At 40.6% G+C, this 14493-nt stretch overlaps 1 protein-coding gene across 1 annotated transcript in view; it reads right to left on the reverse strand.

The window, feature by feature from the left end:
* Window positions 1–441: 441 nt before the first annotated feature.
* ostf1 (osteoclast stimulating factor 1) overlaps window positions 442–14493 on the reverse strand; it is a 113626-nt gene continuing 99574 nt past the window's right edge. Inside the window, exon 10 of the mRNA XM_070862402.1 lies at window positions 442–2693. Coding sequence (XP_070718503.1) covers window positions 2635–2693 — 59 coding nt within the window. The 3' untranslated portion in view covers window positions 442–2634. The remainder of the gene's footprint in view (window positions 2694–14493) is intronic.

Below are 14493 nucleotides of genomic sequence, written 5' to 3' on the forward strand. Positions count from 1 at the left end.
ATACTGATTTGTAAATTTACACCACACCAAGGTCATCTGAAATTCCCTGTAGCTATCAGTTTAGAAATTTACAGCACGGAAAGAGGCCATTTCGGCCCATCGTATCCATGCCGGTGGTAAAAATATTTTCCTATTCATGCCCAGTACATCCCAGGTAGTAATTCAGAGCTGCGTTCGTATGCTTTGTGTCCCCTCAGAAAATTCACTCCCTACTACACCATCAAGACATGTTTATTTCTCACACCAACCATCCTTATGAATTCAGGGTAAAATTGCCCACTTTATAAGCAGCCTTTTGCGTTGCGTGCAGTGGATTTGTAGGTTAGCAGATTCTATACATAGCTGAGGTAGTTTCTAAATGCTACTGATGGATACATTGATCTTTAGGAGTGCAATTATATGCATCTTCTGTATTTTGAGCTGTAAATAAAACTCAAATGCTATTTTCTTCAAAAAGTTTATTCCAAGAACAGGAGCAGCAGCTGCATGGTGTCATACATTTCTTAAACTATGTGGTAAAATATTCAAAATGCACAGAAATTCACCGCAACAGATAATGGACCTGAAGTTCAACAGCTGTAAAGGACATTTAGCACTGAAAATCTTTAGAAGGGTTATGTTCACCCCAAGTATTAATTTTACACTTGAGTAATAAATTTACATTTTCACAAATTTTTGTTTGATCCAAGCATGAGAATTTGAAAAAAAGTGTAGAATCTCATAGTAATAGGCAATCTCCTCATAAGGTTCAACTCCTTTTGCTCCCCATCAGATATTAAATTTGTAATCCTTTGATTTTCTGTATATTTACATTGGTCCCAACTAGCATAACAGATCAAACCAATTAAAAGTAGTACAAGATTATCAAGTCTGAAGTAATGATTGAATGACAAAATGCACACTAATCGAGGTGATGCAAATAGGATACTTCATTTATTGCATACACACATGATTTTATTTTACAGGGATATTTAAGCATATTTCCATTACTCTGCAGTTTGAGATACCTTTTCTTCCAATGAGGTCAAGCACATGGCCTGCTCCCAGGCTGCCTCCAATTGGGTGGTGTCATTGACCACCTAGGCATGCCTCTCAGCTCAGAATTTATTTTCCCTCTGGTGGGAGATGCCACCAGCTTCTGCTCTGTGCCTTCTCACTCAACAGATTGGAAATTGGGCTGAATCAGCTAATCTCAGTTTGACATTGGGGCTGCTACTCATCTAAAGCTAGGCAAGAGAACATTATTAAGTTATACTGTCTTATTGCAAATTCTCATTAATGTATATTTAACATGATCTTCATGAGAGGTAAAAGGAAGTACTATATTCCAACCAGAGCCATCACTATTGGCTCATTTTATATTCCAACTGATATCCAAATGCAGGCATTCCGAAGTATATATTTTTTGTGTGTTCACGCAGGATTACCATACAGTGAAACAAAATAACCACTTAATGGTAATCAGAACCTGTGGGAAACAATAAAATGCCATGCAGTCAAGTCAGTTAAAGTTTTTTTTTAAAAACTCATTCTTAATGAGGTGTTTCAAAGGTTTCATAATTAAGGTACTTAAGGCACAGTGAAATCATAATTGTTTAAATGTGAGAAGGGGCAAATAATGCACTTTAATACTATCCACTAAATGATCTAAGCTGCCAGTCCATCATTTTCAAAACGTCTATTAGTAAAATGAAATATTCATTTTGTTTGCATCAGCCTTAAGTATTACAGCTACCACAAGCAAGTTAAGGAGCAGTATGAATATTTTGTTTCATACAAAATATGACATCAAATTTGCAAGAAGCCTCTATCTAGTAAAAATACCACACTTAACATGGCAATTCTTTACAGTATGCATAGTAATACTGCTGTAAAACAGCCAAATGCAGCAGACTTATGGCAGTAGTTTGGGGGTGGGGCAGGAAGGGGTGTAATTTCAATTGCAATGTTATTGTCCTGTGTGATAAATTCGGAGAAGTGATCATTTCTGTTAGGCTGTTTAAAAAAAGCCATCACTGCCTGTAATAAATTTGTTGCAGCTAGGGCGAAGGTATTAAGGGTTTAAATAGAAAAAAATAAAACTCGTTTTGGCTCATTAGCCAAATTATGATTGTTGTCAGACTGCACAGCAACAAATAGACTAAAGCAAGGAACATAGAAAAAAACTCAAACATAACATGCAAAATATGTACGTACACCCACTTTGGTGAAAACAGCACACTGACTAGTTTTTAAACAAATTTATTCTGATTGTCATACTGCATATATTATACTTAATAGTCTCCAGTAAGATTATTTTCAGTAGGGAGATTCTTTTTTTAAATTATCTTATAAAGTCCCAATATTGCATGTTTCAAATTGATTCAATTGTTATCAACATAATGATTCAAATAAAAAGGGCTTATAATATACGCTCAAATCATATTTTCTTGATGTAATCACAGCAGAGCATATGGGTGAATGGAAACTAGAAAAACAGCACTTGTGTAAAATTTCTTAATAATCCTGCAGTTCAGTATTGAAATTGATTAGCCTTTTTTTTTTACAGCTACCAAGAAACCGCAAGCAAAATGGAGATAAAACAAACCAGGGGAATATTAGCATAGGTTTGACACTCTGACTTTGGAAATCTTTTTAATCAGAGTCTTCATCATCAAGGTATTCCTCTGCATTGCTCGCGGTTCTTATGATACCTGAAAGGAAAAGGAGAAGTACTTTAGATTACAGGCTGGCAGATACACAGCTAAAATGCTGCAACATAACTTGGTACAACTGCAAATCATTCAATATTAAAAGCTTTAAAAAGACTTTAGAAACAAAAAAGGCATTGTCAGTTTTTAAAATTATTTCACATATTGGTTCTATCCTGTGCCTTCACATGATCCATCTCGTCTTCATAAGGTAGCAGAACAACACTAGATGAGATTTTGCTTTTCAGTTTGAACTACCAAATCAATTTGTCAACTGAGAACATAAGAAATTGGAGCAGGAGTAGGCCATACGGCCCCTCGAGCCTGCTCTGCCATTTAATACGATCATGGCCAATCCGATCATGGACTCGGGTCCAACCCTGCCCGCTCCCCATAATCCTGATTGGTTAAGAAACTGTCTATCACTGTCTTAAAAATACTCAATGACCTAGCTTCCATACCTCTCTGAGGCAGCAAATTCTACAGATTTACAACCCTCGGAGAGAAGAAATTCCTCCTCATCTCAGTTTTAAATGGGCGGCCCCTTAGATTATGCCCCCTAGTTCTAGTCTCCCTTATCAATGGAAACATCTTCTCTGCATCCACCTTGTCAAGCACCCTCTAATCTTATACGTTTCAATAAGTTCACCTCTCATTCTTCTGAATTCCAATGAGTAGAGGCGCAACCTACTCAACCTTTCCTCATAAGTCAACCCCCTCATCTCCGGAATCAACCTAGTGAACCTTCTCTGAACTGCCTCCAAAGCAAGTATATCCTTTCTTAAATATGGAAACCAAAACTGGACGCAGTATTCCAGCTGTGGTCTCACCAATACCCTGTATAACTGTAGCAAGACTTCCTTGCTTTTATACTCCATCCCCGTTGCAATAAAGGCCAAGATTCCATTGGCCTTCCTGATCACTTGCTGTACCTGCATACTAAAACTTTTGTGTGTCATGCACAAGTGCCCCCAGATCCTGCTGTACTGCAGCACTTTGCAATTTTTCTCCATTTAAATAATAACTTGCTCTTTGATTTTTTTTTTTCTGCTAAAATGCATGACTTCACACTTTCCAACATTATACTCCATCTGCCAAATTTTTGCCCACTCACTTAGCCTGTCTATGTCCTTTTGCAGATTTTGTGTCCTCCTCACACATTGCTTTTCCAACCATCTTTATATTTCAGCAAACTTGGCTACGTTACACTCAGTCCCTTCTTCCAAGTCATTAATATAGATTGTAAATAGTTTGGGTCCCAGCACTGATCCCTGCAGCGCCCTACTAGTTACTGATTGCCAACCTGAGAATGAATCATTTATCCTGACTCTCTGTTTTTGTTAGTTAGCCAATCCTCTATCCATGCTAATATATTACCCCCAACCCAGTGAACTTCTTTCTTGTGCAGTAACCTTTTATGTACCACCTTGTCAAATGCCTTCTGGAAGTCCAAATACACCACATCCACTGGTTCCCCTTTATCCACCCTGTTCGTTACATCCTCAAAGAATTTCAGCAAATTTGTCAAACATGACTTCCCTTTCATAAATCCATGCTGACTCTGCCTGACTGGATTATGTTTTTCCAAATGTTCTGCTACTGCTTCTTCAATAATGGACTCCAACATTTTCCCAACTGTAGATGTTAGGCTAACTGGTCTATAGTTTCCTGCTTTTTGTCTGCTGCCTTTTTTAAATAGGGGCGTTACATTTGCAATTTTCCAATCTGCTGGGACTTCCACAGAATCCAAGGAATGTTGGCAAATTACAATCAATGCATCCACTATCCCTGTTGCTACTTCTCTTAAGACCCTAGGATGCAAGCCATCAGGTCCAGGGGATTTATCCGCCTTTAGTCCCATTATCTTACTGAGTACCACCTCCTTAGTGATTGTGATCCCCCCTATAGCCCCTTGACTATCCACCGGTGGAATATTGTTAGTGTCCTCTACTGTAAAGACTGATACAAAATATTTGTTCAGAGTTTCTGCCATCTCCATGTTCCACATTACTAATTCCCCGGTTTTGCCCTCTAAGGGACCAACATTTACTTTAGCCACTCTTTTTTACTTTTTATATACCTATAGAAACTCTTGCTATCTGTTTTTATATTTTGTGCTAGTTTACTTTCATAGTCTATCTTCCCTTTCTTAATCATTTTTTAATCATTCTTTGCTGGCTTTTAAAAGCTTCCCAATCTTCTGTCCTCCCACTAGTTTTGGCCACTTTGTATGCCCTTGTTTTTAATTGGATACCGTCCTTTATTTCTTTAGTTAGCCACGGATGACTATCTTTTCTTTCACAACCTTTCCTCCTCACTGGAATATATTTTTCTTGAGTTGTGAAATATCTCCTTAAATGTATGCCACTGTTCATCAACCGTCCTACACTTTAATCTATTTTCCCAGTCCACTTTAACCAACTCTGCCCTCATACCTTTGTAGTCTCCTTTATTTAAGCTTAGAATGCTGGTTTGAGATTCAACTTTCTCACTGTCCATCTGAATTTGAAATTCAACCATGCTATGATCACTCATTCCAAGGGGATCCTTTATTGGGATATTAATCCTGCCCCATTACACAGGACCAGATCTAAGATAGTATGTTGGTTCTGTTACATACTGCTCAAGGAACCTGGATCCTATGCACTCTCTGAACTCTTCCTCAAGGCCACCCTGGCCAATTTGATTTGTCCAATCAATATGGAGGTTAAAATCACCCATGATTATTGCTGTTTCCTTTTTACAAACCCCCACTATTTCCTGGTTTATACTCCCAACTAACAGAGTGGCTACTGTTAGGGTCCTATTGACTACGCCACCAGTGACTTTTTCTCCTTATTATTCCTTATGTCCATCCAAACTGTTTCAACATCCTGATCATTTGAGCCAATATCATTTCTCACTATTGCAGTGATTCCATCCTTTATCAACAGTACTACCCCACCTCCTTTTCCTGTGTCTGTCTGTCCTTCCAGATTGTCAAGTTCCCTGAATATTTAGTTCCCAGTCCTGGTCACCTTGCAACCACGTCTCTGTAATGGTTATTAAATCATACCGATTTGTATCCATTTGTGGCATCAACTCTATTTTGTCACGAATGCTACGTGCATTTAGACAAAGAGCCTTTAAATTGTTTTTTTAACCATTTTTTCCTACTCGTTTCCTCTCTCCTTCAAACTCACTTTCTTTATTTTTGCTTTTTAATTCCAGCTTTACTCCCCTCCCAACTGAATCTATTTTCAGGTTTCCATCCCCCTGCTGAGCTTGTTTAAACCCTCCCCAACAGCACTAGCAAACCCCCCTGCGAAGATATTGGTCCCTGCTCTGTTGAAGTGCAATCTGTCCAGCTTGTACAGATCGCACCTCCCCCAGAAGCGGTCTCAATGCCTCAGGAATAGAAGAAGTGATAACTTTGGTAGCTTCCTTGTATTGTACTATCGTGCTAAACTGTACTATAATCAATTTTCTTAGTTATTCGTTTTCCCTGCGAAAAGTGTAGGCTGATAAATACCTTAGGAAAAAAAATTAGAGCTTTGAAAATTTAACTAACTATTACATTCAAAAGGAATAGCTAATCAAGGATATATTTATACAAATCACACAGCAGCCGTGAAATTCGGTTACGGTGAAAAATGGCGGCTGCCTTGCTTCTGCCGGCACAGAACGTGGCAGCCGCTATTTTGGGCAGGGCGGCAGTGCTGCCTGCGCTCGCTGCAAATATGGCAATTAGTCAGATCGGGACGTTAATCAGTATGCAACGCTCAATTGATGCATGACGTGCTATTTTAGATGTCACCGCTCCTTTTAATGCCCTCTCCAAGTCACGCACAGCTGAACAACAGACCCCCCTACCAATGTGTCTTAAAGGGATACACACAACTCTAAAGCAAGTTTAGATTTTTGATTTTGTATTGATTTCTTTACATTTTATTTGAGTTAGTGGCTTGGTGAAAGACATTTAGAAAGTTGTTAAAGAGTGAAGGGAGTGTTGGGAATTCTGGATGTTACAAGGCTTTGGCTCTTAAAGGAAAGCCTCTTAGAAAACACTTGTTCCCAGTACTGGAGGCTCTAGTTGCAGTCCCCCTTGGGCTGCAGCATCACATGGAGCTGGAGTAGAGGCAGCAAAGGGGACAAGCTGCTCACAGAGGGAGGAGGAGGAAGAGGAGGAAGGAGGCAACTCAGACAGCCCCTTTCTGCTTGGGATATATGAGATTGAATCATCGCCTGCGGTAGTAGTGACCACAACTCCAATTCCCCTTTCAATATTTGTCCTATACCTTACCTTCCCAGTTACTGACTGTCACAGTATCCTCTTGGCCAGAATGCTGAAATAAAAGTCATCACAAGGCCAACTTTCTAATTGGCCCTTGTGCTTTCCCTTAGTGTGCCTTTGCCAATCCTACTGCTCTTACACAATGCCATTTCAGTGGTAGCAGCATGACTGGTGGAAGCTGCTGACTTTCAGCAGGGGACACTGCAGATGGCCTTACAGATCGACCTTGAGGAGCTGATGGCTAGGAGTGTGAAATTGAGTGACGTCATTTCTTTTTATTCTTCACTCTCTTTTTGGTCAACAATGGCTGGGCAGGTGGAATTGCTTTGGTGTGTGAAATGAGGAAGGTACAAGGGTAGTGGTGTGGTGAGTGGAGGGTGGAAAGCAAGAACTACATGCTTACACTATATGCAGCTTGTAAATCAGAAGATACCGTGGGACGAGGGGTAAGCGGAATGTGAGAAGGATGATGATGTATGAGGATACCAGTATCTTTTATTGTCAGCTCCACCGCTGGCCACGGGCTTGGCCATGTCTGTGCCAAGAATGGCCATCAATGCCTCCGCCAAAGGGGTGAGGAATGTAGGAATGAGAGGTGTGCCTCGTGTTTGGTAGAGATTGTTGGTAGGTGAGTGAGAGGGGGGTTGTGCATTGGGCAGTGTGTGAGGCTCATGGTGCAGTTGGTAGTTAGAATTCATGTTAATTCAATTCATTTTAGCTGTTCAATACTAGGAGCTGTTTAAAGTTGTTTATTTGGTGCCTTGATGGTGAGCTGGTTGGAGACAGTAATTGGTTATAAAGAGGTGGAGTTAGCTGTTCCCTGATTGGTAGTTGAGCTACAAGTCAAAACAGTATAAATCTCAAGCTGCAAGAGGCCTGTGGAATGTCAAAGCCCAGAAGAGTGTAAACTCTGAACTCGGTGAGAGTTCAGCTTTGAGGCGCTATTTCGCAGCAATTTTCTACCCTAAATTTAAGTGAAGTGAGTGAAAAGGAATCTGATTGAGTATGCTGCTTGTGGGAGTTCAAGTGAACAACCTCTACCTTTTTTAAATAGTTAGGCACAAAAGGATGGCGACGCAGGGATCCCTCTTGATGTGCGTGCAGTGTGTTATATCATCATGGAGCATCTGTATATCCAGGGGCAGCACATTTGCATTGTCAGAACAGTCTTTGTAGCAGAAGATCTTTGTGCTTGAGCTACAATTAGCCTCACTCTGCAGCAGAAAGGATAAGGGCTTTCTGAATCTTAATCGAGAACGTAGTCAGCTCGGAGACAGTGCTCGGCAGTTCAGGATAGAGGCATAATGTAGAAAGAGAGAAGCTAATCAGAGGAAGACCAGAAACCTGAGTTACTGGAGTTATCCAACACGAAGCATCTATTGGATAAGTATGAAAGAAAGACTTGCATTTATATAGTACCTTTCACAACCTCAGGATGTCCGAAAGCTCAACTGGGCTTTTATACACTGGAGTTTAGAAGGATGAGAGGGGATCTCATAGAAACATAAAAGATTCTGATGGGACTGGACAAGTTAAATGCGGGAAGAATGTTCCCGATGTTGGGGAAGTCCAGAACCAGGGGACACAGTCTTAGGATAAGGGGTAGGCCATTTAGGACTGAGATGAGGAGAAACTGCTTCACTCAGAGAGTTGTTAACCTGTGGAATTCCCTGCTGCAGAGAGTTGTTGATGCCAGTTCATTGGATATATTCAAGAGGGAGTTAGATTATGGCCCTTACGGCTAAGGGAATCAAGGGGTATGGAGAAAAAAGCAGGAAAGGGGTACTGAGGGAATGACCAACCATGATCTTATTGAATGGTGGTGCAGGCTCGAAGGGCCGAATGGTTTACTCCTGCACCTATTTTCTATGTTTCTATTACATCCAATGAAGTACTTTTTAAAGTGTAGTTACTGTTGTAATCTAGGAAACGCAGCAGTCAATGTGCATACAGCAAGGTCTCACAAACAGCAATGTGATAATGACCAGATATTCAGTTTTAGTGACATTGATTGAGGGATAAATATTGGCCAGGACATATGACAAATATTGAGGAGGGTGGTCCTGAGTAACGTGGCAGTATTGTGGAGCAAGGGACTACCCAAGGGGATCAGAGGCAGATATACTACAAGAACAGGAGAGCTGTCGTAGTGGAAGATTTGATAGTGGTATAAATGGCCTTTTTTTAGTTTTAACCTGTGATCCTGAATACTATGTTGCCTCCCTGGTGCCAGGGTGAAGGACATCATGAAACAGGTACAAAAGTTCTAGAAAGGGAGAGAAGGGAGCCAAAGGTTGTTGTCCATGTTGGAACCAATTGTGTGGCTGCAGGAAGGAATGGTTCACTTCCTTCGGCACTGGAGTGACTTCTGGAACCGGGGTGGTTATACTAAAGGGATGGTCTTCAGCGGTACTGAAATTGGACCAGCATTCTAGCAGACCGGGTAAATAGAGCAGAGGATTTAAACAGGGGTGTGGAGAAAGTCCAGGTTTGAGAATAGCAGAATTAATAAAGCTATTGGGATACAAGAAAAAGGCTTAGCTCAAATAAATAGGAAGAACATACTATCAAAGGAGAAAGGAAAATAAACCGGCTATGAGGACCAAGAAGATTTAAAAAAACTGCCGTAGGTATAAGATATAAGAAAAGAGAAACCCATGAAAAAGTATAAAGGTCAATGTTCCAAAAACAAGAGTCACGAATTATTGGTATCTGTGTGAATGGACAAAGCATTCATCACAACATTGGAGTGTAAGGAGTATTAATAACCAAGGAGAGATCTGATATAGTAATTATGGGCTCAAAATTGGCCCACCCGTTTTTTTGCGCACTCACCGGAGATGCGCCAACTTTGTGGGCTGAAAACGGCACCAAAAAGATGTCTCCGGATTCTGGCCTCTCTGTGGCCTCTCCCATGGCTTGGTGCGGCGTGGTCTGTCGATTAGGGGGCGGAGCTAGGACCCTGCGCGAAAAACAGTGCCGGCAGCTCTCCGCATGAGCACTGGAGCGTTCGCACATGTGCAGCAGCTCCTGTCAATGATGATGATGCGTGCTGCAGCGTGGAACCCGATGCTTCCCGCCCCTATCCCGGGCTAAGGCTACAACAGGTTGGTGCGAGGAGAGTTTTGATCGGGTGGGGGGGCGAGGAGTTGATAACTGTGTAGCCAGTAATTTTAATTAGCTTACTCAAGACTTTCCTTAACCCTATTGATGAAAATACTTTCCTACATAACATAAGAATTACGAGGAGTTATTTCTATTTATTAGTTGGATATTTTGAAAAAATTATGTAAATATGTTGTGTCTCTTTACTCCTTATTTTTGTAGTTTAAGCTTCCATGAATACTTCTGTTGTATAGTAAATTAACTTTGCGAAGTTTGTCATATGATGTCCTGTATAGCTGTTTGAGCCTATTCACATTCTTTAGTCACATCATTAGTACCTACCTGCGCTGATTTCTTAACTCTCCGCAAGGGTTTTCTGGGCGGCCACATACGCTGGCCTTAGTTTGGAGTAACTATTAGCTGTCCAAAGTGGCCTAAATGGCCAAAGCGCACGTAGGTGGCTGGTAACGCCCCCTTTTGAAAAAAACTAAACTAAAAAAATCCTAACTAACTCACTTACACTGGCGCAAATTGAATGTGCAAAATGGGGATTTTTAAGGTACTCCAGAAAAATTAAGTTGCTCCAAAAAAAAGAGCAACTCCTGGGCAATTTTGAGCCCTATAAATGGAGACATGGCTTAAGTTTGCATAGGACCTGGGAACTTAATCCTGGTAATAACATTTTCATGAAAGATAAAGGAGGAAAAAAGGGGCAAGGATGGCAATATTAGTGAAGATTTCTATTACAGCACTATGGATGTATGTGATGTGTATGGATTTTGAGAAGGAATTTGATACGGTGCTTCACAAAAAGCGCGTTTGAAAAATCCAAGCATGTAGTATAAAAAATGTAGCAGCACAGATTAAAAAGTTGGTTAATGGACAGGAAACAAAGTTAGGGTATGTGAGTGTGGCTCGAACTGAAAAATGGTTGGATGGAGCATTGCAAGGGAGAGCGCAATGTCTACTTTTGTGATCATATTAACATGATCTGACTTTTGGTAGAGGGGAACTGGATCTCAAAATTTGCTAATGATACAAAAGTAAACAAATGTATATTCCTTTCAAGATTTTCTGATTATTCAATTATATAGATTATTGCCTGGGCAAATTTCAGTTTTCAAAGTTCACTGCTCCTTTACACACAATCGTGGAAACATCAAAACAAACTTTTTGTAAATAAGATCACGCTGAGAAAGCCCAAAGTACCAGGGAGTTCTGTCAGTGCAGCATTTGAACATTAGAGTTGAATTTTTTTTCAATACAATAGAGCACCATGATCAATAATTCGGATCATGTTAGATGTATAATATCAATCCTGTACAAAATAAAGGGAGATTAAAATATCTTGGACAAGGCAATAAAGGATGTGCAAACTACACTGTGCATCACTTGCTATACTACCACATTTATGCAAGTTGATTTCTGTTGGCATGTCTGAAGTAGAAAAGGCCATTAACAACCAGAGTACACAGATCAGCAGACCTACTGTTAGGATTATTCGTTTCTGTTGTACAGCATATGTAAGCATGGGAGAAAAACTAAAATCACAGCTGTTGAGGCATTTAAAAAAAATTAGCTGCTAAACAGGATGTAAATATTTTATGAATATATTAAACACAAGGCTCAAGTTTTTTCCCCAAATTTAGCTAGCACAAAATAATGCACGCTTTATATTGTGGTGTAGACATGTCATTGATATTTCCACATCACTGATATTTCCACTGGCCCAGTTGCCCTTCTGAAACACTTCCAAAAATAATACATTAACATTACACAGTTTATGTTCTGCAACATCTAATCTCTTTTGGATCAAAACAAAGTTGAAAAAGGTGGCCAGGGAAAACTAATTTCTCAAACGCAATTAAATTAAATTTGATGACTTTCCTCGCCTCAATTTTAGAATTTTAAAAAATATAATAAATTAATCCAAGGAGAGATCCATCCCAATCCCAGTTATAGTGCCTGTATTGCTCTCAAGAGGACAGGTATGTAACTCACCAAGTCCTTTGGCAACATTAGTTACTAAAAGCATCACAATGTGAAAATGACTTTTCCCACCTATTTTGCAGAAAAGTACCCAGACTCTGCTTAGCACATCCCCTTGATGATATGGCAAAGATTGGGAACAGGAAATGAGAACATTGTCATAACTTCCTTCAGCTTTCTCAAGCCTGAACAGTGCAGATAAAGTAATGAGTTATTTTAAAAACACATCCATGTATACATGTCGAAACATCCCAATGAAAGGAAACTATACCCAAAGCAGATTTAGAAACCAACAAAAAATGTATTTCCTTTGAAGACTACATTTGCAAAAACATCTTATACATTTTGCTTAGCAATAACTTATTATTCTGTAGCTAGCTCAGTCTGAAATGCTCTTAAAGCAGGAAATCTATCATAAAACCACAGAGCTGATTAGATCTAGGCCATTACATGGGTTTCATTTGACAGATTTGTTTAAATAATTTTCACAGAGCCAACATTAGATCAATTCAGAGGAAAAAGGATAGATACCTTAGCTTTCTTTGTAAAAACTGACAGACCTGCTCGGTAGTTCAATTATACTGTAAGCAAGTTTAAATTTATGAATTCAAACTAATTTTTGCATAATAATGGTAAAATATTGCAGTCCAAAAAAAAATGGGGGCAGCTCCAATGTTCCCTCTAATTTTGTTTTGGGTGCATGGCCTCTTTAACTGGCTGCGCAGCCCATGCGCGTTTTTTTCCCATTTAAAAGTTGGTGAGCGGCCAGACCACTGCACGGCCACGCAGCTTAATGGGAACGTTAGGCAGTGGTTATGATCGGAAACTGTTGAACTCAATCCTGAATCCAGAAGGCTGTCAAGTGCCTAATCGAAAGATCATAACCACTGCCCTTATTTTTGCGAACAGCAGCTGTTGGTAATAATTGTCGTTCCCATTTACACCTCTTCTAGACCCATCATTTTGTTTCTTTACTTGTCCTATTACCACCCCCTCTTGGACCATCATCCCTATTGTCATTTATTCCCCTGCCTTCCACCCTATCACAGACCTTCCTTTTCGTTCTCCCCTCCCCTCCCCCTGCCTCTGCACTTACTTAAAACCTGCACATCTCTTAACTTTTTCCAATTCTGATGAAAGGTTAACAATCTGAAATGTTATTTTTGTTTCTCGCTCCACAGATGCTGACTGACCAGCTGAATATTACCAGCATTTTCTGTTTTTATTTCAGATTTCCAGTATTTTGCTTTAGTATCAACAAATTACCTGTACTGACTCATCATTCTTGCCTCTTACAAGGCTAAATACCAAGACCAATGATAAAAGCATATAAAAAATCTAGGGGGAGAAATTCAAGTCATTTGTGACTCCTGTTAGCGCCCCCCCCAGGGTGCAAATAACTGAGACACGGTGCGACTAATGATTCCCACTAAATTCGGCGGCGGTTTATCGGCTACGGTGTTGCATCCCGATCTCCAGTGCTTGGAGATCGTGATGTCATTGCTGTGCGCAGCGCCCCGGACTCTAAATTGGGTATTGCCCCCTGAAGCTGCACCGGGCGATGACAGGGACAGCTTCAGGGGATGCGTATTGCGGTGGCAGCCGGCCGCTAGCGGGGCGGAAGTTAAAGGGGAGGTGGCTGGCTGCTCGTCAAAAAAACGTCGGCCTTTTTTGGTTCACCTTTAGGCTTTAGACGCAGGGTCCGTGCCTGCTCAAGTGTCGGGCTGATCCCGCGGCAACCCTGTGGTCGAGGTAGGTGTGTTTAAAATCTGCAGAGTATGCAGCTTGGGCCTTTCCCTTTAATTCAGGGAAGAGCCCCTCCTATGCGGGAGTGCATAGCTATGCTGAGCCGTACAGCCCACTACTGCCCCAGAAAGGAAGTGGAGCGCTTGATTTAGTGCTCCACTTGCTTTCAAGGGCGGTAAACCCAATTACTCGCAAGAGGCAAGACTTCTGCACCTGGTGCAAAGTCTCGCGTCTCGCGAGTGTTACCGCCCTCAAATTTTTAGCCCATAGATATTACAACTGAAGGAATTAGTTCTCAAAAGAAATACTAGACAAGGAAAAGATTTCAAGATATGATTGTGGACAAATGATATGGTATTCTAAAACAGCCAAAAGACAAACTTCACACAATAACAGCACTGCATATTTAATCTCTACACTGGTTCAAAAAACATAATGCACAATAGTATCAGCTATGGCTCAGGTCGTAGCATTCTCGCCTGAGTCAGGAGGTTGTGGGTTGTGGGTTCAAGACCCACTTCAGAGACTGGAGCACAAAATCTAGACTGACACTCCAGTGTAAGATTGAGAGAGTGCTGTTAGAAACTAAAGATGCCTAAAAATGTATATGGGCATGGGATTAAAACTGTGACGTGAAGAATGCTGTGTTTAAATCTATGTTTTGAACTTGAGACGAAATGGCTCCTCAGG

This window comes from Pristiophorus japonicus, chromosome 1, assembly GCF_044704955.1.
Source record: "Pristiophorus japonicus isolate sPriJap1 chromosome 1, sPriJap1.hap1, whole genome shotgun sequence".
NCBI classification, from domain to species: domain Eukaryota; kingdom Metazoa; phylum Chordata; class Chondrichthyes; family Pristiophoridae; genus Pristiophorus; species Pristiophorus japonicus.